Raw genomic sequence first — 25,309 nt, forward strand, 5'->3', positions numbered from 1 at the left:
CAAAGGTGAAGTAGTCAAACAACCCCATTATCTGAATACGTTTGTTGAAGCACACCACCCAATAGCTGAAACAACCGGTAAACAACCCGCATAGGTGAAATAGTCAAACAACCCCATTATCTGAAACAGGCTAACAACCCGCAAAGGTGAAGTAGTCTAACAACCCCATTATCTGAATACGTTTGTTGAAGCACACCACCCCAATAGCTGAAACAACAGGCAAACAACCCGCATTAGTGAAATAGTCAAACAACCCCATTATCTGAAACAGGCAAACAACCCGCATGAGTGAAATAGTCAAACAACCCCATTATCTGAAACAGGCAAACAACCTGCATAAGTGAAATAGTCAAACAACCTCAGTATCTGAAACAGGCTAACAACCCGCAAAGGTGAAATAGTCAAACAACCCCATTATCTGAAACAGGCAAACAAACGGCATAAGTGAAATAGTCAAACAACCTCATTATCTGAAACGGGCTAACAACCCGCAAAGGTGAAGTAGTCAAACAACCCCATTATCTGAAACAGGCTAACAACCCGCAAGAGTGAAATAGTCAAACAACCCCATTATCTGAAACAGGCAAACAAACGGCATAAGTGAAATAGTCAAACAACCCCATTATCTGAAACAGGCAAACAACCCGCATGAGTGAAAGAGTCAAACAACCCCATTATCTGAAACAGGCAAACAAACGGCATAAGCGAAATAGTCAAACAACCCCATTATCTGAAACAGGCAAACAACCTGCATAAGTGAAATAGTCAAACAACCTCATTATCTGAAACAGGCTAACAACCCGCAAAGGTGAAGTAGTCAAACAACCCCATTATCTGAAACAGGCAAACAACCTGCATAAGTGAAATAGTCAAACAACCCCATTATCTGAAACAGGCAAACAACCTGCATAAGTGAAATAGTCAAACAACCCCATTATCTGAAACAGGCAAACAACCTGCATAAGTGAAATAGTCAAACAACCTCATTATCTGAAACAGGCTAACAACCCGCAAAGGTGAAGTAGTCAAACAACCCCATTATCTGAAACAGGCAAACAACCCGCAAAGGTGAAATAGTATTCGTTCCATCCCCTTTGTGCATCATGTTTTGTGTAACAATTGTGATGCTCTGATGTAAACATATCTTTTCAAAAGCAGGTCAGCAAAATGGTATTCGCTTACAAGCAATATAGATCATCTGTAATATAGTTTAATGGATCACTAAGTCAAGTTTCGTGTTTGTTTCATTAGATTACTGATATCGAGTAAGGTTTAAGTCACAGAACTTCAGCGAAACATTTTTGTTTGTTATTACACCCCGCACTCGGCAATATTCCAGCTATACGACGGCGGCCTGTAAATAATATTAACGTCTAGACCAGACAATTCAGTGATTGATGTCATGAGCATCCATCAACGCAGTTAAGAAACGATGACATGCATCAATCAAGTCGGTGAGCCTGACCTCCCGATCACGTAAATCGCCTTTTTGGTTCAGCATGAGTTTTGCTGAAGACCAATTCTAACCCGGATCTTCACGGATGTAGCGAATCATAAGACGTAGTGTTCAAAGTCCGCATCATGCAAATGTTCCAAACAAGTCGAAACTTTCTACATAAAACAACCATGGCGTCACTCTTTATCTTCAGTGACCTACATTCAGCGGCATATTTGTAGAGGTGCTGAAGCAAGTCCTCGATGATGTCGTCTTTGTTCCTGTGTTGGCGAAGACTGTCGATGAAGTCATCGGCGACCTTGGCCTGGTCACTAAAATAGGCCGACACTGCTTTGGGCTTAAGCATCTTCTGCTGCACCTGTCTCCGCAGCCGGTGCCACGATTCACCTTGACTGAAGACAGAAGGTAAAGAAAGTCAGGTGTTGATTTACAGGGAACTAAAGGTGCACTATATGCACGACGCTGTCCCCTTTATAGCCATTACAACCTGTCACATATAGTCCTGGAGATAACGACCATGAGTCTTCAATGGTTAGATTACAGCTTCCGTCAAAACGACTTTTACAGGATCAGTGAGTACGGTTTTAACACCGCTTTAAACGGTATGTCACTTGTGTCACGTGTGTTGGCTTCAAATTTGTGGTGTTCAGGCTGATTGTGTTAAGACTTGTTTTGTTCGGGGTGATTGTGTTACGATTTGTGGTGTTCAGGGTGATTGTGTTAAGAAGTGTGGTGTTCAGGCTGATTGTGTTATGATTTGTGATGTTCGGGCAGATTGTGTTAAGATTTGTGATATTCGGGCTGATTGTGTTAAGATTTGTGATGTTCGGGCCGATTGTGTTAAGATTTGTGATGTTCGGGCCGATTGTGTTAAGATTTGTGGTGTTCAGGTTGATTGTGTTAAGATTTGTGATGTTTCGGCTGATTGTGTTGAGATTGCTGCTTTTTAGATTGATTGAGTAAAGATTTGTAGTGTTCAGGCTGATTGTGTTACGATTAGTGTTGTTCGGGCTGATTGCGTTAAGATGTGTGGTGTTCAGGCTGATTGCGTTAAGATTGTTTTTTCCGGGCTGATTGCGTTACGATTTGTGGTGTTCGGGATTATTGTGTTAAGATTGGTGTTGCTCGGGCTGATTGTGTTAAGATTGGTGATGTACGGGGTGATTGTGTTAAGATTGGTGATGTACGGGGTGATTGTGTTAAGATTTGTGATGTACGGGGTGATTGTGTTAAGATTTGTGATGTTCGGGCTGATTGTGTTAAGATTTGTGATGTTCGGGCTGATTGTGTTGAGATTTGTAATTTCCGGGGTGATCGCGTTAAGACGGGTAATGTGCGGGCTCATTGTCTTAAGATTGGTGCTATTATACTTTACTACGACTGGTGATGTCCCTACTGATTATGTTCACTATTGATTGTGTCCATTATAGTGTACTTTGAATTGATGGCGCTTACTCAAGGAACATCTGAGAATCGACTCCTCGATCACAGGAATTAGAAACGCACAGGAGACGTAACTCTGCAAAACTAATTGCAGGGCCTTAGACGAATGGACCAACTGTGCCCCTTACTGGAATAAGGATTTATGGACAAATTGCATCATGTTTGAGAACACATAGAGGTACCTGTATTCAATTACGGATAAGACCGCCTCCGTGGTCTAGTAGTAGAGCGTCCACCCGGAGACGTTAAAAGATTATACTTGTTGTTACCCTGTTTGGCGCTCGGAATTGAAGGGCTAAAACAAGGACTGGTCGGCTCGGAGTCAGTATACTGTGTCTGAGTGGGGTATTCATGTTAAACTGCGGCATGATATCTCAGTGAGCTAGCACTATAAATCGGCATCAGTCCGGACTAGTACAAGCAGCCATACACACACAGGTGCATGCACGTCTCTATATAAGTGCCATAATCTTGGACGCGACGTTGAACCCCATGTCACGCCACCTCACCAGTTACGTATAGCTCCGTCACGATCTTCCACCAGCGTAGGCGTACACGCGAGTGCTTACACCAGTAATTGGGATATAAACATCTTATGGTTTTGTCTTTACGTAAATGAAGAACAGTGGCTATTTTTACATAGCGGCTTGGGAATTCTTCACGAGATATAAACATTGCAGTGCCTTTGAGTACGGTTGATGACGGCGCACTACCGTTTCGTGACGCCAGCTGGTGGAAACAATCAGTGATGAAAGGGTTATGTAACTTTTCATAACAGATACTCAGAGCCTGAAAGCAGGGCTTTACCTTGGTCAACCACGCCTGGTTTATACTCCGGTAACGAAAAGCGGCACCTACAAGTCGAAATGCGTTGAGAAGATACCGCCAAACTCCCATCGCAGACGCGCGACCTGATTTATGCCCGCGTTGACTGCGTTAAAGAAAGCGCCAAGTACAGACACAGTGCCAGCTGCCAGACATACCGACGGCGTAGAGTACAAAGTTGAGACAATTTATGGATAAAAAATAAGGTGAACATAAGTTCGTCTATTGCTATCTCGACGCGTAGGGGGGAACGGGTGGCCCAGTCTTCTAAGGCGCCGCGATTCACTGTGCGGAGTTGCGCCCCTTGGGCACGCCAGAAACCTATGATTGTGGGTTCGAATTCCGGTTCGCCCCGATTATGTTTCTAGGTTTGTCAGTACCATACCCGTGCTCGTGGGTTTCACCGAAGTGGTGAACATCTGTACCACTTCGGGGTTTCCTCCCACATTAAGCTGACACGGGGCGAATAAATTGAATACTGTTAAAAACGGCGTTAAACCCAACTAACACACTCACTCACTCGACGCGAAGCTTTCGGACATAACAGGAATCTGGTTCAGGAAATGAGATTTGACACTGAATACCATCTCCGTTACTTTCGAATGACGGCCACAGTGTTCGTAGATCATCAGTCACAAACTTGACCAATGCGTTCCTCTCAGTCATTGTTAGGCAATCTTTTTCTTTGTTAACAAACAAACAGACGTTTCGCTGGTCAACACTCGTCAGCGTATTTATAGGCAAATGTCTCCGGAAACGTATTGGAAGCCCACTGTTCAGAAATTCCACAAAGAAATGCAAACCAGATGAAAGTTAATTAATCAGATTGTAAAATGGTTGATATTGGAGAACAAACGGATCAATACTTCACAGACTTCTATACACAGCATTCCTCCGTCACCGTGGTTACATAATACGGTTAAGTTACTATTTGTGTACCACTGAAAATGAGTTAAAGAAAACTCGATTCCTTTATTACTATAGTTGTTTTGGGGGTTTTTTTTGTTTAACGCCGCAATCAGCAACAAACCAGCTATACGACGCCGGTTCTTTAAATAATCAAGTCAAGACAATCCAGTGATTGATATCATGGGCATCGATCAACACAATTGGGATACGATGACATGCATCAATCATGCGAGACTGACCCTCCGATCCCGTTAGTCGCCTCTTACAACAAGCAACGTCGTTATTTTCGGTTAGCATGGGTTGCTGAAGACCTATTCTACATTGGATCTTCACGGGTCATATGTATTCCCGGGTGATGGAGTAATGGGGTGCATGGAACACCGAGGAGTACTGACAACATCACAACTGAGGAGCACAACTTGTACTAAAACAGTCAAACACCGTTGTGTCGAAGTTGAGGGAACCTCCGAGTAATCCAATGTTCGACACAACCGAAATCATAAATAAAGAAGGTATAAGCAGGGACTTTGCTTTAACTTCAAGACAACCGTAGTTCGACACATCAAAGTTCGACACATCAAGGTTCGACACAACGATGTTTGACTGTGGTAATATGCGTCTCATTTACCTGTCAATGATACCATGGATGCCGTCGTTGTACTTTTTGTTGTACCTCTGGAGCATAAAGAAGGAGTTTCTGACTGGGTATTTGCCATCATTCCTGTACACCGTCTCATAGTCTTCCGGCTTGTAGAGATGTAACAAGTGGAAGCCAGGAACTACTTCTTCGCGTATGATCTCTCCAAACATTGACCGTAGCTTGCAGACCTTCTCGTAGAAGGTCATGCCATGAAGAGGACCTGAGAAAGGACATACGAGCTTTAGACTTGTTTGTGTTTGTTTGTTTGTTGTTTAACGCCGCACTCAGCATGATTCCAGCTATATGACGGCGGTCTGTAAAATAATCGAGTCTGGACCAGAGAATCCAGTGATTGACATCATGAGCATCGATCCACGCAATTGGGATCGATGCCCTGTATCAACCAAGTCAGCGAGCCTGACCACACGATCCCGTTAGTCGCCTTTTACGACAAGCATAGTCGACTTTTACGGCATGCATGGGTTGCTGAAGACCTATTCTACCCCGGAATCTTCACGGATCGTGAGTGTGTCTTTAGTTCATCACCCCGATGATATTTCAGTTATATCACGAACTGATGTAAGAGGATAGCCGAATAAGTGAATTGGGTTTAACGCCGCTTTTAACAGTATTTCAGTTATAGCGGCGTGTCAGCTTAATGTGGGAGGAAGGCCCGAAGTGATGCAGGTCTCAGACGTTCATCACTTCGGTGAAACCCACGAGCACGGGTATGCTGCTGACAAACCTAGAAACATAATCGGGGCGAACCGGGATTCGAACCCACAGTCATTTCTGGCGTGCCCAAGGGACGCAACTCTGCACAGCGAATCGCGGCGCCTCAGACGGCAGGGCCACCCACGCCCTCAATATATATTCATGTTCGTATATACAAAAAAAATAAATTCTTATAATCTACAATTATCATCATGGTAAACTTGGCAATAATGACACCTGGGGTCAACACGGACGAGCGGAGCACGCAAGGCCTTGCCGTCAACATCCGTCGAGAGTGACGAGCCTGACCACCCGATCCCGTAAGTCGCCCCTTAAGACAAGCATATTCGCCTTTTACGGCAAGCATGGGTTATTGAAGACCTACTCTACCCCGGATCTTCACAGGTCCATATCGTCATGGCTCGAAGTATGACATACGAACTCTGTCTATTGTCATTTGGAACAGGCAATTGGTGTCAAAGCAGGAATTAAAACCTGAAATTATAACGCTTTAGTTCGCATCTTCTTTTCTCAAAACAAAATCCACAAATATCTTGTCCAATAAAGGATTTCCAAGAATACGAAGAAAAACTACGTATATACACGTATTTCAAAACAATTTATCTCCCCTTTCCGGTCTCAAATATCGTGTGTCAAATTGTGTGTTGTCACCCAGTTTTACAAATTACGTCAGATAATGGTTCGGGAAACCAACAAGCAGGGCAACGACGAGGCGGGGTGTATGATTTAATTCCAGTTTCAGAAGATGATATGCTTTGGCAAAGTATATGTGTCCATAGTTTCGTGTATAAGCTCCGACATCTGCAACCAGTGACGTCAATACCCCTATTAGTTCCAAACATCATAGACCGTCAAAAGGCTGCCATTGAACACGCCTCACTGAGCTATGATCTGTTATTTGGACACTAACACTTGCGTGCATTTTGTATCTCCGTAAGATCCTGAACACACACAGTGTATATACATGAATAGCGAGGCAAACAATCGGGGATCACCGATAACCTTAAGATACGATATAGGGTTAACGTCATTCATTGCCAAGGCGTGGATACAAACACGTTGAAAGGAAGCCATTATGACGTACAGCGTCACGCTTGACTTGCTGTGACCCTGCTCCTTCTCACAGATCATGAAAGTTATACAAAGCTTGTTGACACGGGTAAATAGACTAGTGCGTTGACCCCGGAACACTTTAACCCTAGCTACGTTTGCTTCAAGCGGACGCACTCCTTCTCATAATCAGCTCAGAAGTAGAGTTACAGTAAACTACGGATATTACGAACACAATTCTCTATTTTTTTTCAGGTTCTAATCCCACATTATTATCCTGTGGTTGCCTTGGTGGAATTCCCCTACGTGGTAAATGTGGACTTTCGAGGACACCTAGTGTCATCCCTGATTTTCAGTGGTCCATTCAATATAGTTTATATTGCCCGTTGTTCTCCATCTTCCCGAGGCAAGAGAGTTAACTGACTATAAAAGTCCAGTTTCCACCCTTGCCGAACTAGGCTGGTATTACGGAGTTACATTTTGGCTGGACTAACGAGTCTATGCATAGTCCAATCAAATTCGCGCACCGAAATCGAAATCCGTTTCGTAAACAGTCGTGCAGATTTCGGTCGATTGCAGGATTTGCAAAACATGTGCACCGCCAACTCTTTGTCAGCAGATATTTTCCAAATCTTTTCATGTTTTTAATCAAGGAGCTCACGTGATTTGATGCATTTCGCGATGTAAGACCCGTTTTATCACAATATAGATCTTGATTATCGATCAGATCGTTTTGAGTAGGCGCCACCATTGTGAAGCAAACGCAAGTGATACGAGAGGTGGAATCTGATTGGTCCATAGGAGAGGCTTAGAAGGGACATGACTGGTAATAGCCACTGGTGGCGCTACGATCGAGCCCAGTAATTCCAGCCTGGATCGGCGAGGGTGGAAACTGGACTTTAGTCAGTTAATTCTCTTGCCATGGGAAGATGGTTGTTCTCTTGAATTGACGTTTCTTATTCCCACCAATATCCCCCACCCCCATCCAACATAACTCTGAAAGGCCATAATAAACTGCCGGGCAAACGAACTATACACTTAAAAACTGAATTTCATTAAACCGTTATCAAAACCTTACCTGTCTGAAAACAGTCGCAGAAACACTGCAAACTTAAGGTCCAAAACACAAATATGATTATGGTACCCCTATCAAATACGTCACCATTGAATAATCATTTCTTGTTTGTTTCAATTTTATCCATCATCAAACATGAGTGTATTCTTTCTTATGCCCGGCATTTTTCTTTAATGAAATTCGGGGCATATAAGCTAAGGCCCGTCTCACTCCAACCATCAGTATAAATGGTACCCAAAATGATGTATACGTTATGATATATAATCCTGTAGCCAGCTTGTTCCCCACGGGGAGACCCTATGTGTGGATTCCAACATCTGTTTTTCTCTATTTGCATACACCGGTCCGAGGCTACCTCATCAGGTGAGTGATCTCCCCTGTGCTACCAGGATGCACATCAACTGCCCCATATTGTCAACAGAACCTGAGTTGCCCCGCTCACCTCCAGGCATGTGCAGCCAGCGAGTTCCGATGACTGGCAGACTCCTGGGGCCCGGGATCTGTTCAAATGGCAAAGCAGAACTGGAGGAACTTGGTTCTGGTTGAGCCTGGAGACCAGGTTCCGTGGTGCGGTCCTGTACCGACGTCACTGTTGCCCTGAAGCGCTGTTGTTGCAGCCGCCGGAGTTGTCTGGTGGCCTCCCGTTCAGCGCGGAGCAGTACCTCTCGGCCGAACATGGTCGTGTTGTTTAACTATCTGGAAGAAAACAACAGACAGTCGAATAAGTCAAGAACTCTCCTCCTCCTCCGCTCCCCCCCCCCCCCCCCCCCCCCCTCCTGCTCCTCCTCCTACTACTACTGTTGCTGCTGCTGCTACATCTACTACTACTGTTGCTGCTGCTGCTACTACTACTACTACTGTTGCTGGTACTACGACTACCAGTATACTGCTACTGCATCTACTACAACTACTACTTATATAACTACGGCTACTACTATTACCTATACTACTGACGCTGCTACATCTACTACTACCACATCTACTGCTGCTACATCTACTACAACTACTACATATATAACTACGGCTACTACTATTTCCTTTACTACTGCTGCTACATCTACTACTACTACCACATGAACTGCTGCTACATCTACTACAACTACTACTTATATAACTACGGCTACTACTATTACCTATACTACTGCTGCTACATCTACTACTACTACTGTTTTTGCTGCTACTACTACCACATCTAATGCTGCAGCTACATCTACTACTACTGTTTCTGCTGCTACTACTACTACTACTACTACTACTTCTACTGCTGCTGCTACATCTACTACCACTACTACTACTACTGTTGGTGCTGCTACATCTACTACTAGTACTACTGCTACTGCTGCTGCTACAACTACTACTACTACTACTACTGTTGGTGCTGCTACATCTACTACTACTGTTGCTCCTGCTACATCTACTACTACTACTACTTCTACTGTTGCTGGTACTACGACTACCACTATACTGCTACTGTAACTACTACTTATATAACTATGGCTACTACTATTACTTATACTACTGCTGCTACAGCTACTACTTGTGCTGCTGCTGCTACTCCTACCACTGCAACAACTACTACTACTGCTACCACTACTACTGCTACAGCTACTACGACGATTACTGATGTCGATACATCTTCTATTCCTGCAATAGCTACAACCATTACTTCGACTATCCCGCTACTACTACAGCTACTACTACTGACAATACTACTGCTGATACAGCTAATACTCCCACTAATGTTACTGTTGCTACTACTGCTACTACCACTACTACTGCTGCTACAGATACTACAACGACTATTGCTGCCGATACTACTACTATTCCTGCAATAGCTACTACTATTACTACTTATATTACTACTGCTGCTACTACTACCACTTCTAAACTTCTATTGCTGCTGCTAAATCTACCACTACCACAACAACTTATACAGCTACCACATTACTACTGAAACAACTGTACCACTACTCCTACTACAACTACTACCACGACTACTGTACTACTACCACTACAACTACTACCATACGACAACTACAATTAATTCTCTACTATACTACTACTACTACAACTACAACTACTACTGTTACTATACATTTAATACTACTGCTACTACTACTACTACTACTACTTCTACTATGCCACTATTACTGCCGTTGCATTTCAACTACTATTATATTACTACTACTACTGCTACTACTATCATACTATACTACTACATCTGCTGCTGTTAGTACTACTACTACTACCACAACTGCTACTCCTACTACGCCATTACTACTACTACAGCTCCAACTACAACTACTACTACATTTTGCTCGGGCGTTTGTTTCAGACATAAAATATTATCAGTGAGCACTTCAAAACAGACACTTCGGCTACCGATGTCACCAAGAGGTACACTGTTGATACTCATCTACATTTGTAAAACAGTATTAAGATATTTAGGAGATAAACACACTGTGTTTTCAATGTAGACCAAGGTTACCTGTATATTTAAGCACGCTAAGTTGGATTTGGAACCTAACACGCAGCTCTACATTGAAAATACAATAATTATTATTTATTATGTTTATCTCAATGCCACCACGACCGAATAAAATCCGACCTCTTTCGTGTTAGGAAATCTATTGAGTTCGCGTCTTATGTGGTCATGGTTAAATGGAGATAAACAGATTGTGTTTTCAATGTAAAGCTGGAATACTTGATACTAGAATTAACCGCGCTGCATCTAACATTTGAAACCGCAAGCTGCTTTATTTAGCGCGGTTAAATCTACAGGTAACCTTGCTCCACATTGAAAAAACAGTGTTTAGCTCCTAATTACTCGTACACTGACGAGAAGTAAATACGACATTCGATTGCACATCACGTAGCTTCAAGCACAGGCATAGCTTACATTCAAAATTCACGTAATTCGCAAAGTCAAGTTTCTTGACACATTCTTGATTTGGTGTTGCCAAGGTTTAGTATGAAAGCATATTTCTTAATGGTGTAATCACACATGGAAAGAAAGGGAACTTCTTTTCAATGTTTTTAATTTAAAAAATTCGTTTTTTGTGTGTGACAAATTCTATTATAAGAAGGACATGGAATTATCTTCGCAATTCACCAAATGCTATAACTGGGCAATTTATGGCTTTGAAGTCATAACTTCCTGCTGAATATTGCTTGTCAGAGGTGAGGTGAAATGGGCTTTAACACCAGACACAGTATATTGACTCTGAGTGGGGTATTCATGTTCAACTGCGGTATACTGACTCCGACCCGACCAGTCCTTGTCTTACCCTCTTAATGCTGAGCGCCAGACACGTTAAATAAGCACCAACTTTTAACTTATGTTGGTATGACGCGGCCGGGAATCGAACCACCGACCTTCCGCTTACCGGGCTGACACTCTATCCTCCAGACTACCGAGGCGGTCTGCCCTTTAGTAGTTGTGTGTCTGAATGTAGATGACCGCCTCCGTGGTCTAGTGGAAGAGCGTCCGCCCGGAGAGCGAAAGGTCCGGGGTTCGATCCCCGGCCGCGTCACACAAAAAGACGTTAAAAGATGGTACTTGTTGTTACCCTGTTTGGCGCTCGGCATTAAGGGGCTCAAACAAGGACTGGTCGGCTCGGAGTCAGTATACTGTGTCTGAGTGGGGTATTCATGTTAAACTGTGGCATGGTATCTCAGTGAGCTAGCACTATAAATCGGCATCAGCCCGGACTAGTACAAGCAGCCAAACAAACACACACACGTACATGCACGTCGCTATATAAGTGCAATAATCTTGGACGCGACGTTAAACCCCATTCACCTCATCTCTGAATGTAGATGCTCGTGGCTACAGCGCTTGCGTCACCGACTAAACTTAAGACCGTGGAATCATGGAATTAGTCTTTACTGTTATTCGACTTTGTTCGTCGTAATATGTCGACGTAATGTGTTATAACATGTTTTGTATAACACGATTAGCGATTTGGTAATTATAAAAAAATCCTTTTCGAAGTTAACGCAACTAATACTTTATCGTGCTTTGGGGAGGGTTTTTATTGTGTTCCTGTTATTGTTCTCCATGCGTCATGTGCTTGATAACAAGCTTTGTTTTGGTTGTTGTTTAACCCCGCATGCATTGATATTCGAGCTGTACGACTGCGGTCCACAAATGACAAGGTCTGAACCAGACAATCCAGTGATCGAAATCGTTAGGATCCATCATTCTTGCACACGATGACAGGCGTGCACAAATTTTGATTTGCTTATGAGATGGGGGCTGTAGATATTTTTTTTTTCAATTCTGGGCCAGACAAACATGTGATTGATATAACTAGTTATGGTCATAGTTCGATGACACGCAATCAATCAAGCCACTCAGCCTGACCAACCGATCCCGTTAGTCGCCTCTTACAACTAGCATAGGTTGTTGGGTTTGCTTGTTTGTCTGTTGTTAAACGCCGCACTCAGCAATATTCCTGCTCAATGACGGCAGTCTGTAAATAAACAAGTCCGGACCAGACAATCCAGTGATTGACATCATGAGTATCGATCTACGCAAGTGAGATACGATGACATGGATCAACCAAGTCAGCTAGCCTGACCACCCGATCCCGTTAGTCGCCTCTTACGACAAGCATTGTCGCCTTTAACGGCATGGGTTGCTGAAGATCTATCTGTCCCCGATGTTCACCGGTCGGTCCGCATGATCCTTGAGGCGACTTAAGGATCGGGTGTTCAGGCTCATTGTAATGAGTTTGGATAACTGTCTTGTATTCATCTCCTATCAATACAGACCGTTTAACAAACATGAGATTAAAATAATTATCATACGTCATCACACGCATTCTCAGAATACGTTACCCCGGAGCATAATCGTCCGTAAACCCTGCCAGGTAGAAAAATACATTGTATAAGTGTTACTTTAATATTTCCCTAAAATATCAGTATTTTTACAAATTGACTGAATTTTGACATTGACGTTAATATATAAAATCGGGAAGTTGATAACGATGCAGGAATCTACACTGGAACGTCGCTAAATGCAGTAAATTAGAAATGTATAAACTTTCAAACCAACTTCTAGAATGTCAGTCAAACCAACTTCTAGAATGTCAGTCAAACCAACTTATAAATGTCAATCAAACAGTAATAAGCCAGCCTTGACATATTTAAACGGGCGCTGGTAATTCCGAGATGTGATTTCGATGTGAACGGTAATGGGGTGTCACCATGCATATGCCTTGACCTTTGACCTTTTGGGTATTGGACACTGACTATAACGATTAGAAAAAGAATTTGTTTTGTTCGGGATAGCATGATGCACCGCTTATGCGCATTAGTTGAATGTGAAATAGTGAATTGTACCCAAGGGCGTTTAAATAACACAGTAAATAGTTATGCACTCTACGTTTATGTATTGCCAAAAATAACTTTTATTACTGCCTAAATCCATATCAGCATAAAGAGAATGTGTCCAATATCTGGGTCGTCACATCCTCTCTTTACCGCAGACGGGGGTAGACAGCTTTCGATGAAGGAATAACAGTTGAATATTTAATCGAATAACCCTCGGAGGCGGATATAGTTATAGAACAGAATGTCCACTTACATTATCGGTGTCCTGAAACCTCTCCTCGAAGGTCAAACACTGTGTGTGAACTCCTCACATCGCTTGAAGGAAGGCTCTGAGAGAACAAGTTATAGCCCCGGGGATAGAAGGGAATTCTATTTCTGTCCGCGACACGTGGAATATATCGGTGCACCTCACACCGTCAGGAGTTGTGTGACCGAACGGATCCGTTAAGGAGAGGGTGTGGTTGAAGTCTGAGGAGGGTGGGGTTGAGGTTGGAGGAGGGTGGGGTTGAGGTTGGAGGAGGGTGGGGTCGAGGTTGGAGGAGAATTCGATTAGATCAGCAGATACTGAAGCAGACCATACGACACCTACCTGTATCGTCGGATCATAGATTTTGGGATATCAAACGTTTTCGGACGGCCATGTTTATCGCGCTTCCTCGCGCTATAACGGGGGTCGTAGCATCACACAGACATTGTAAATATTCAGATGATAGCTATACTCAGAAAGTTGTCTTTCATAAGCGAATGTCATTGAGATGTTTTACAGTTGTTCATGTGATAAGAGTGAAAACTACGAATGTTTCTTTAGCGTCGGAAAACCTATAACACGGGAATACAATGTCTTGATCAGTATAAGCACTACACACGGGTTGAAAACACTAGCAGCCAAACCCTCACGCCAAACACTGTTCTAACACAGCATTATAGCAACTCTGAGTGCGCTAGTTGGGTTTAAAGGGGCACTGATCTAACGCAATTTCCCGGACTGGTTGTTGCCTTTGGTTTTGTTTTTTTCCCCGTGAGTACCCGGATGATACGCAACGCAACTGAGCGTGACCAGAGACTGGGCTACCGTCTGCAAGGACAGCTTAATAAACTTGGAGGCTGGAGGCAATATTTGTTTTACGCATTTTTGCATAAACACTGATTGGTTAACTGTGATCTATAACGATTTCGACAAAGGGCGCATGTTAATTAATTTCTTCAGCCTAAACAAACAGACAAAAAGAACAGCGGAGCTCATCGGATGTCGTCATTTGGAAATACCCCCAGATGGTTATAGTTTAATACTAAAAAATGTATCCATGCAGTGAATTTCGGATTTCGGCTTGCGTCGATATTACGATTACTACACACTTGTTGTCATCCACGTTTTCTCGTCTAACCCTACACTTGTGTAGTTGTCGTCATTCACTTGATGCTCAGTTAATGAATTTATTACAGGTACAATTAGTGGTAGCGCCACTTAGATTACCTGACAAAGGTTACCATTTGGCATTTATTGTGTCTGGGGTAATTATTCAATCTAAATCCAGGTTTGAAGTGAGGTGAAATGTGTGTTATGTAATATGCACGTGGCAGCCCAGCAAGAGATGAATGATCAGTTGATTTACTTTTTTTTGTAAATCAACGGATCGTTCCAAGTCATCAAAGGATTAACAGAAAATACGTTGATTGATTAATCACTGTTATCTTGCACAGTGGATATGTCAAGAGTGAGTGTTTACATGTCTAGGTTTACTAAAACAAAGGGAATACACTCATATCATGGCGTGAAGTGCCGATGTAAAAACAACATACAATTTGTTCAAAGGGTTAACCGTTAATACGTTGATTGATTGATCATTGTTATCTATCACTCAATGGATTTTTTAGGAACCGTGGACGTAAAGAAAATAGTTGTCACGTGGGCTTTCTCAGCCGACCATTGAGACTTAACACCTATGTAAAACACCTGAAACAATCCAGGTGATCAGTTCAGAAACGAACACGGCTTATAATATCCCGAAACGATATATATTTTTTAAAATATTTGATTGTTACACGTGACATCGAATAAGTTTCTTTGTACAGCTGCAGACGAGTGGGATATTGTTCCTTTGTGTGGATATTCACGGATACATTCCTCGAACAAGGAAGCTGCCTAAAATTTATACACATAAATTTGGTAGGTTCTAATTATGATATTTGCATTTTGTTTTCCTTCATTTGAACCGATTCGTTCTTGTTTCTCTACGTCTTGGTTGGGAAATTCCTTAATGAGCGATAGACGTTGTTTTCACAGGTCTTTTCCTTTGTAAGCGTGTATATATTACCGTCAATTTGTAAAATGTGATTCTCTCAGGCACTTTATAAAATGTGTAAATATTTCAGTCATTTTGACTAAAAAATCTGTCCAAATTGATTAAGACGATCAAAAGGGCATACAAACATCACAACAGATTATTATGTAGAATTAGAAGCCAAACAATATAGAAATGTACTTTTCAACGTTACATTTTCAGTCTCTTAAAATTGGTGATGACATTAAAATGTTTGGAATTCGTTATCATAATAATACAGATGGAAATGTTTTTCAGTCACTTTGTAAAATAACTGAATATTTAGACGTTTCATAAATTTGTTACACATTTCACAGTAAAAAAATATACACACTATAAAAAAGCAATGCTCAGGTGAAATATTTACTTTGTGTTGCAAGTCAAAATAGTGTAAACGAAAATCGCAAAATTACCAAGCAAGTGTCTTATCAAAACTTCGTCACCATTACCGATGCTACCCACAAAGATACTTACATTTCCTTATTATCTCGAAAACTTTATTTCATTTTGTTGATCAATGTGACCATACGCCCTTATTACTACCAATAAAAGTGACTAATGGCGCTTACGAATGGCGCAGCAGAGGTCGCGAACTAGTCTAGATTTCTGCTATACATCCGGGTACTCACTGGGGAAAAACAATAACAAAGGCAACAACCAGTCCCGGGGAATTGCGTTAGATCAGTGCTCCTTTTTAACGCCGATTTGAACAGAATTGCAGTTGTATTACAGCGTGTCAGTTTTATGAGGGAGGAAAACCCGGAGTCATGCAGATGTTTACGACATGGTGAAACTAATGCAGAAGGATAGGATGCACACTAACCAATAAACACAATCAGGGCGATTCCGGTATTCGTACTCGCGGTAGAGTAAAGTACGCTTATAACGAACTCAAAGGGACTACTAATTTTAGCTCGTTATAACCGTAGTTCGGTATAAGCATATATACAGCATAACTACAGCGAATAGTCGGGACCAAAAAAGTAAGTTCGTTATATCCATCAGTTCGTTATAAGCGTGTTCGTTATAACCGTAGTTTACTGTAATAGGAACCGGGGACGTTATTCAGTACAGGACATTTTACACAACTACATCTTCGTCTGCAGAAACTTCCTTAGACGCGTACTGAATTTGTTAGGGGAGCCATGGTGAAAAAAACAAACAAGCTATATGTACGATAAGGCCTACAATGTACGATATACTTGTAAACAAATCGATAGCTCGCATTTCGTACCTCACACAGATGTCAATGAAACACAACTCACCTTGTCAGTCAGAGATGTCAAAATGACCCGAATGTTGGCCTCCTTTTGAGACACATGACCCCTCAGGTCATTTTCGTTCAGGTGTAAAGTTATTGCTAAGCCGAGGGATCACCGAACTCGTGACCGTGTCTCACACTTGAAACAAGTAGACTACTATGACGTACCTTGTATCTGAATGTCACTATAGCGATGCGTATCGAACTATGACCCGGATTTATACGATGCAATGTCCGCGAGCGTTTGTGGCTGGCCGAGAACGACCGAACCGGGCCGAGGGTGTTGTATAATGAATTAGCCAACATCGATTTCACCTCAGGTCAAGGCCGCAGAGCGGAGAGTGCAGAAAGGGACCGACCGTCGGTGAACCACACATTCATTCACATTGATGACAGTGAATTGTCGATTAAAAGTACATTCAAACTCGCCTCAATGTATGTACCAACGATTTCACAATACAAGTGAACAGATTGTCTTTAATGTAAAACAATGCTTAAAAGTTGACCTTTCGACAGGCTCAACTTGAAAATAAACACTCCTGTTTATATTTGATTAGTTTCTTGTTTGTTTGAATGTTTGTTTGTTTGTTTAACGCCGCACTCGGCAATATCCTTCCTACGACAAGCATGGGTTGCTGAAGATCAATTATAACTCGGATCTTCACGTGTAGTCAAGCTGATCCTAGACATCATGTATTAAATCTAAAAAAATTATGTAATTTAGTTGACTAGGTATTGTCAGTGAATTCTATTTGAAAAGTAGGCGTACTTTGCAAACGGCGTGTTACGACGTAAATTGTAATAAAAAGGTAAATTGTAATAATTGCAGCAAATTGTAATAATTTTCAAAATTATTACAATTTGCTGCAAGTATTGAAAATTATTACAATTTGCTGCAAGTATTACAATTTACCTTTTTATTACAATTTACGTCGTAACACGCCGTTTATTTACAGACGATAAGGAAATGTATGCAGTGGGCGTGGCGGTAGTGACCCCTGTTATCACATGTGATAATAATTATACTATCTCTAGCGTAGGTGTGGGTTACGATGCGAGTGTGATCTGATGTTTACGTTATTCCGATGACAGCCGAGTTGTGTTTGCGACGTTGTGACACGGTTGTGTTTTAGGTTTCAATTACCGTATTCGACATAAATTAGAAATAGGGGGCAATTATTAGAATATGATTTTATCGTAAATTCCGTGGTTTATGCTGACAGCCTGAAATGTTTATGTACGACAGATATAATTTTCCAGAATTTAATTGCCAATAATTAAGGGTGCATATAACACACGAGTGCGTATTATACATGAATAAATAAGTTCTGTGTACATTGATCAATCGGAGGGGGTGTTAATTGGGATTGTTCACTGGCCAATATATTAGCAAATATCACCGTGGGTGCCTATATGAACAGGGCGCTTATTACCTCGAATACGGTAACTGCAATTCCGTTTTATCCCCCAACACTGGCTACCACTGGAGATATCAAAGTAGACTCAATTTATGTATAACAACGTCTGTAAAGGCAACGTTTCGGTATAGATCCTTATACCGTTGTCAAGCAGGGCTAACAACCCAGCATCTATGGTAAATAAAGAAGTTGTTATGTATAGGAGATTGTCCGAAATCTCGCGTTTATTTTCGCACGTGAAGCTTGTTCGAGTCCGTTAGGCCGAGAACAAGTTTCAAATGCGAAAATAATCGGGAGATTGAGGACTTTCTCCTACTTAAAACAAAGTTCCAATCAAGTAAATGCCTCAAACTAATCCTCAAGTGATATTCACTTTACTATGCTATACTATGGGAGGGTGACCGCTCTTGTTTAACTATGGGAGGGGAACCTTTCAAGGAAGACTATGGGACGATTTAGTACCCATACTCAAACTATTTGAGTGTTAGCAAAATGATTGCGTCTATCCAACTATCAATAAAGTTCACGTAACTTTGTTTGAACCATAAATAGTGTCTTCTTTGTCATCCGTCAACTTCTAGCTAATGCCTATCAAATAATTCACTGGAGATATCGACCCGTGGAGATCGGGGGTAGAATAGGTCTTCAGCAACCCATGCTTGTCGTAAAAGGCGACTATGCTTGTCGTAAGAGGCGACTAACGGGTGGTCAGGCTCGCTGACTTGGTTGACGCATGTCATCGTATCTCAATTGCGTGAATCGATGCTCATGACATCAATCACTGGATTGTCTGGTCCAGACTCGATTATTTACAGACCGCCGCCATATAGCTGGAATATTGCTGAGTGCGGCGTTAAACAACAGACCAACCATGGAGATATCACTCGGGTGATATTTAGGGATTCACCAACTGGCTACGAGGATGTCACACATTATCTGTCCCGAGTGAGTGAATGTTGTAAGTCCCGAACTTTTGACGAAGGACTTACAATAAATTGCATCACAATGCTTTGCATGCCATTGTGACGTCATCGGTTACTATGACGTCACGATCTAATGACATCACTAATCTGTCTTCCACCGATGCTGGCTAGCTCTACTTTGTACACTCAATGTATTGATGACTACTGTTACAAACTGAAATGAAATGATGTTGGAAAACAATAGAATCTCACCCTCGTGTCTTTTGACATCAAACGTATCAACACTGGTCGATAAAAGTTTTAAACCCCGCGGCAAGCCTCGGAAGTTTTTACCTTTTATCGTCTTGATATGTATGAAATAAAAAAACGCTCGGTGTGAAAGATGACACGTATACACCCGAGTCACTGAGCCTGCTCCCCGTCCCTCCTTCATCTCGGAGAGTCTCCACGATAGGCTGAAATATTGCCGATGTGACGTTTAATATCAACTCACTCACTACTCATTAACTCATCTCACAGAGAGAGAGAGAGAGAGAGAGGGGGGGGGGGGGGGAGAGAGAGAGTGAAAGAGAGAGAGAGAGAGAGAGAGAGAGAGAGAGAGAGAGGGAGAGAAAGAGAGAGGGAGAGAGAGAGACAATTTAAATTTTCCGAGGAACTCTAGCGTATCTTAAATCATATGGTTCATAAATATGTTTTGCAAGATGTCGTGAATGGGTTATCCGTACATCTCGTCCTAATGTTCCGGTTATCTAAATGTCTCATCTAAATAGCCAAAACCAATATAAAGCATACACACATACACTTCTCAAATAAATACGGAATTAATCGGACCATGGAAAAGTCATTATGGTAGTTCCGTGTCGATGTAATTTTAATATTGTTCTTACTGAACTATTTTTCCAACATGCAACTACATGCATGTGAACACCATGAACAGGCCATGATAATGATGATTTTGGTACGCGAGAGAGAGAGAGAGATTGTAACAGCGTCATGTATGAAACTAAGCCATCATTATTTGAGGTTATCGATAATTGTTAGACAGTAAGGCATCGTCATCTGGGCCCACTTGCACAAAGCGATCTTAGCGCTAAGATCTCTCCCATACTTTAACATAGGCTTCCGATGGTCTGTAACCTTACAGACACACATTATGCTTGAGCCCTGAGTGTTAGGACTGCCTTATGCGCCCGACCCCGCCTCCCTTAACGGGTTAACAACGGACGGACGGAAAGCACGACATGAGGGACCGGTCATTTATTATAGGATAGGATGGGTCAGAGAAAACCTGGGGAAGGTCACCCAACATACGATAGTCTTTAGGAGTTACACATATTTGGTGAGGGTCTTGACAAAATGGACGTATTATTATTAAGTATAAATGTTTTTTGTCTTTTCGGGGATGGTCATAATAAAATGTTGAAGGACATCGGGAGGGTCATCCAAAAATATGACAAGCATTAAGGTAAGATACTTATATTCAGTGCATAAGACAAGTGCATAAAAAACCTCTGAACTGCAAAAGACGTTAAAAGATGGTACTTGCTGTTACCCTGTCTGGCGCTCGGCATTAAGGGGCTAAAGCAAGGACTGGTCGGCTCGGAGTCAGTAAACAATGTCTTGGTGGGGAATTCATGTTAAACTGCGGCATGGTATGTCGGTGGTCTAGCACTATAAATCGGCATCAGTCCGGACTAGTACAAGCAGCCACACAAACACACACGTACACGCACGTCGCTTTATAAGTGCAATAATCTTGGACGCGACGTTAAACCCTATTTCACCTCATCTTAAATCATAAGTTCTGATTATGTAAACTTCGATTGTAACGAACACGCTTATAATGAAATGAGGGATATAACGAACTGTTTTTTCTGCCCTGTCCAGCTATATATACACTGTATATTATAAGGGTAACGCTATTTTTCAGGGCATTATCATTTGCAGAAGCCCGAGGTCTTCCATTAACTGCCCGACGAAGGAGGGCAGTTGAAAAGCCCGAGGGCTTCTGCAAATGATAATGCCCTGAAAAATAGCGTTACCGTTATTATAGCTAAAATGGATGGAATTAGTTATCAAATAAAAAGAAACAACAATATCGGTTTTAAAACATTTACTGCAATCAACACGGATGTCACTGACCCACTTTTACAAGTATGGAAACGTCATAGAACAAACCAGATGACGTCACTATTGAACGTGACGTCAACTATCCCTATCCTATGACGTCACCTAACAACGAGCTTGATAATGGCCCGTCGTCAATCAATATGAGGGCATTATCAAGTTACAGTGGCCCGCTCATTTCCGATAACATGCGGGCGGTTTAATGATAATTCTATCCATTTTAGCTATAAATGATTATAACGAACTACGGCAATATCGAACTGAAATTAGTGCCCCTGTGAGTTCGTTATAACCGTAGTTTACTGTAATAAGAACAAGTTGTCCCTATAAGAGACTGGATTCCTTAGACTGTCTTATGAGAATAGAATTACCACACATCCATGGATTTATATTTAGTACAGCATTGGAGCAAGGCAACATTAAAAGCCACAAACTAATTTAACGACAATACAAAAATCAACTTCCAGTCTCTACGTAAACATAGCATCAGTGCAAGATCACCCTGAATCTCTACTCACGGGGACTGATGATGCAAGTTGGAGGAATGCGTCAAAAAAGGGAACGCTATTCGCTACCCAGTGTCAAGGACGGCTGAGTGAAGTGGGTCGCCCGACATTATGGTATGGCTGATAACATCGCTGTGTATAGTACCTTCAGGACGTGTCTTATAATACGAACGACGTACTTTGTGACCTACGCGCTACTAAAGCTATGGGGTCAAGAGCACCAGGTTATTCAATCAAAAAGTGTTCGACATCACCGTTGGTTCAGGTAATTGTGTCTATTGTTATAACATTTGTTAACAGTCTACCTCTTCATTAGTATTAATTGTATAGCGGCGGCACGTTGAACAGATCTGGATAGGTTTAAGCTGATAAGCGTACTGTCCTTATGATCTCGACGGACTGGTTTAGCTAACAAGCGGTGTGCGCAGGTCAGTCTACGCCAGGAAATAATTCGGGTGTTTTATGACGCGGGTCGGGTAACGATGATATTTTCGAATGCCTTTAGTAATAAAGAAATAACATTCGGCTATTATGTACTATTATGTACGAATGAATCACGTTACCACGAAACTAAGATTATACACACAAGTATTCAACGTCGGGATATTAGTGGAGCGAGTCGAAGAGTATTCCCAGCGCGTTATATCGCACTAACATCTTCCTGATGTGGGTTGTATCCCATAGTCCTGCATGTGTTTCTACGTTTTCAACGTTCATGAAGTCCAAAAGCACGGATTTGGTGCTGACAAACCTAGACACATAATCAGGACGAGTCCGGGATGCGAACCCACGCCTAAGTGACGCAAGCGAATCGAGATATGACGACCCTGCATGATTATTATCATTATTATGACCATAACTAATATTACATTAGTCTATTGCCACGTTGTTTAATAAAACATGTCAGAAGTATCATAATTTGCGTCGAAAGCATGATCACATTCATCATCAATAATTGGATTACTTAAGCAGTAGAAATATCATCTGTATAACAACGTATTAACAAGAATAAAATGTTTATCACAATTCCTATAACTATTGTTCACCTGAAACTTGAGCTGATAAATTTACAATTTACAAATATGAATCATGATATTGCATAAGGATTCGTTAGGATATGTCTATGTATATTGTACCTGTTTATACACATATGATAAAACATAAAACGAATGCACGATCATGTAAGTCTAACATCAAATGTTTTTAACATATTAAAGTTAATGTTTTAAACGATTAAACGAATAACAATGACATTATGAAGTAAAACAAACCGTTAAATAACGACATATATCAATATGTAATCAAGACATCTGAAACAAGTTGAGACATTTGAAGACACACAAGCAACACAATACCTTATCAGCTTGTCGTCGCAATGTTCAATGAATGAGTCTCACCTGGGAAAGGCGACCGTATATTTTGTTCGCGGATATCTTTAGGTACATGTGCACCGATCCCGCCACTCAAGTGATATTTGCACACGGATCACAAAAATGAGGGGTGTACGTCGGCAATGAACAGACCCAAGTAACCAATAAACACAAGCCAAGATACGAAGGGAATGTCACATGGAAATACACAAGCAGTCAACATTATTCTGAAGCAGCACACAGACTGACCACTCAAGCGGTTCCGAGGAAAGCTATTTACAGTCAACTGAATGAAAACGTGTTCCCTGTACTGCTCCGTCTTGCATCGGCAAGTTTGGTGGTGACAATGTTTATCGCAAGTTCAATACTTCGTGCTAGACCTTTGCAGAAACGTCGAGTTACATATACATACATGATTAAATGCCTCTCGCGATGCTTGTTGCGTTCACGTGTAAATAAATGTGTTTCATGTCACGAGGCCACGAATGTGAGGCAATATGATAGCCGAGGCAGCGCATTAAACTCGTCCTGCACAAAATCTAGCAAGTGCGTCACAACGTGGCCGATGTGTTCCTGGGGAAGATATATTATGCTGAGATGTCGCGGGCTCTGCATGAAACGTGAAGTCATATATTCTAATTTGTGATGAAATGCATATATATGTTAAGCCTTGTTTTGGTTGCTCGTTGCTTGCTTGTTTTGTTGTATAACGCCGCAGTCAGCAATATTCCAGCTATATGACGGAGGTCTGTGAATAATCGAGTCTGGACCAGACAATCCAGTGATTGATATCATGAGCCTCGATCCACGCTGTTGGTATCATTATTATGATTATGATGATGACGACGACGACGACGACGACGACGATGATGATGATGATGATGATGATGATGATGATGATGATGATGATTATAATTATTATTATTATTATTATTATTATTATTATTATTATTATTATTATTATTTTCATTATTATTATTATTATTATTATACATAAATGCAGCAAATAGGTTTGGGGTGATCCTTGCAGTCGGGCTGGTTAGACTCATCATCAGCTCTGGGCCCTTGTCCCTCGACCCGCAGCCCAGACAGCGAATGGGACTTCTCCCAGGAAGCGCTGCCTAGTCGAATCCACCGATAAGTTTTCGGAGAATTGTACTAATTTTCTTTGAGTGCTGACTACGCGCCAGTACATTTCATTTGTTCTATATAATATCGCTAACTTAAGATATTATCGATTGAAAATCAAACATGGGATAAAAATCAACTATGAGGTATACAGTAAACTACGGTTATAACGAACTCAAAGGCACTTCTTATTTTAGTTCGTTATAACCGTAGTTCGGTATAAGCACATGTACAGAATAACTACAGCAAATAGACGGGACCAAAAACGTAAGTTCGTTATATCCATCAGCTCGTTATAAGCGGACCGCCTCCGTGGTCCAGTGGAAGAGTGTCCGCCCGGAGAGCGGAAGGTCCGGGGTTCGATCCCCGGCCGCGTCATACCAAAAGACGTTAAAAGATGGTACTTGTTGTTACCCTGTCTGGCGCTCGGCATTAAGGGGCTTAAACAAGGACTGGTCGGCTCGGAGTCAGTATACCAGATTGTCTGGTCCAGACTCGATTATTTACAGTCCGCCGCTATATAGCTGACATATTGCTGTGTGCGGCGTTAAACAACAAAACAAACAGCTATGAGTACCATCGTATTATATATTCACATATCTTATTCACCCCCACCTCCCTTCTCTGACAAACAAACAAACGTCATAAAAGTCTTCATGGATCGCGTGACCAGGCTCGGATAATTGGCTGATTGCATATCTTCGTACCTCCAATGCGTGAATCGTTGTTGATAATATCACCCACTGGTTTGTCATGACGAGACTCGATCATTTACAAGCCGGCCT

The 25,309-nt window shown here is 41.8% G+C and overlaps 1 protein-coding gene across 6 annotated transcripts in view; it reads right to left on the reverse strand.

Annotated features, from left to right (window-relative positions):
- The window catches only part of LOC139462356 (probable cytochrome P450 12a5, mitochondrial), a 35,438-nt gene extending 11,799 nt beyond the window's left edge, over nt 1–23,639 (reverse strand). Inside the window, exons 1-4 of one of the 6 annotated variants that reach the window (XM_071244016.1) lie at nt 23,424–23,639; nt 8,576–8,829; nt 5,262–5,493; nt 1,658–1,848 (exon numbers count right to left, since the gene is read on the reverse strand). In XM_071244016.1, coding sequence (XP_071100117.1) covers nt 1,658–1,848; nt 5,262–5,493; nt 8,576–8,810 — 658 coding nt within the window. In that variant the 5' untranslated portion in view covers nt 8,811–8,829; nt 23,424–23,639. The other 5 variants (XM_071244014.1, XM_071244018.1, XM_071244019.1 and 2 more) reach the window with 5 other exon arrangements.
- Between the last annotated feature and the right edge of the window lie 1,670 nt (nt 23,640–25,309).

The sequence above is a fragment of the Haliotis cracherodii genome, unplaced genomic scaffold (assembly GCF_022045235.1).
Source record: "Haliotis cracherodii isolate W230 unplaced genomic scaffold, xgHalCrac1.p SCAF_15, whole genome shotgun sequence".
Lineage (NCBI taxonomy): Eukaryota > Metazoa > Mollusca > Gastropoda > Lepetellida > Haliotidae > Haliotis > Haliotis cracherodii.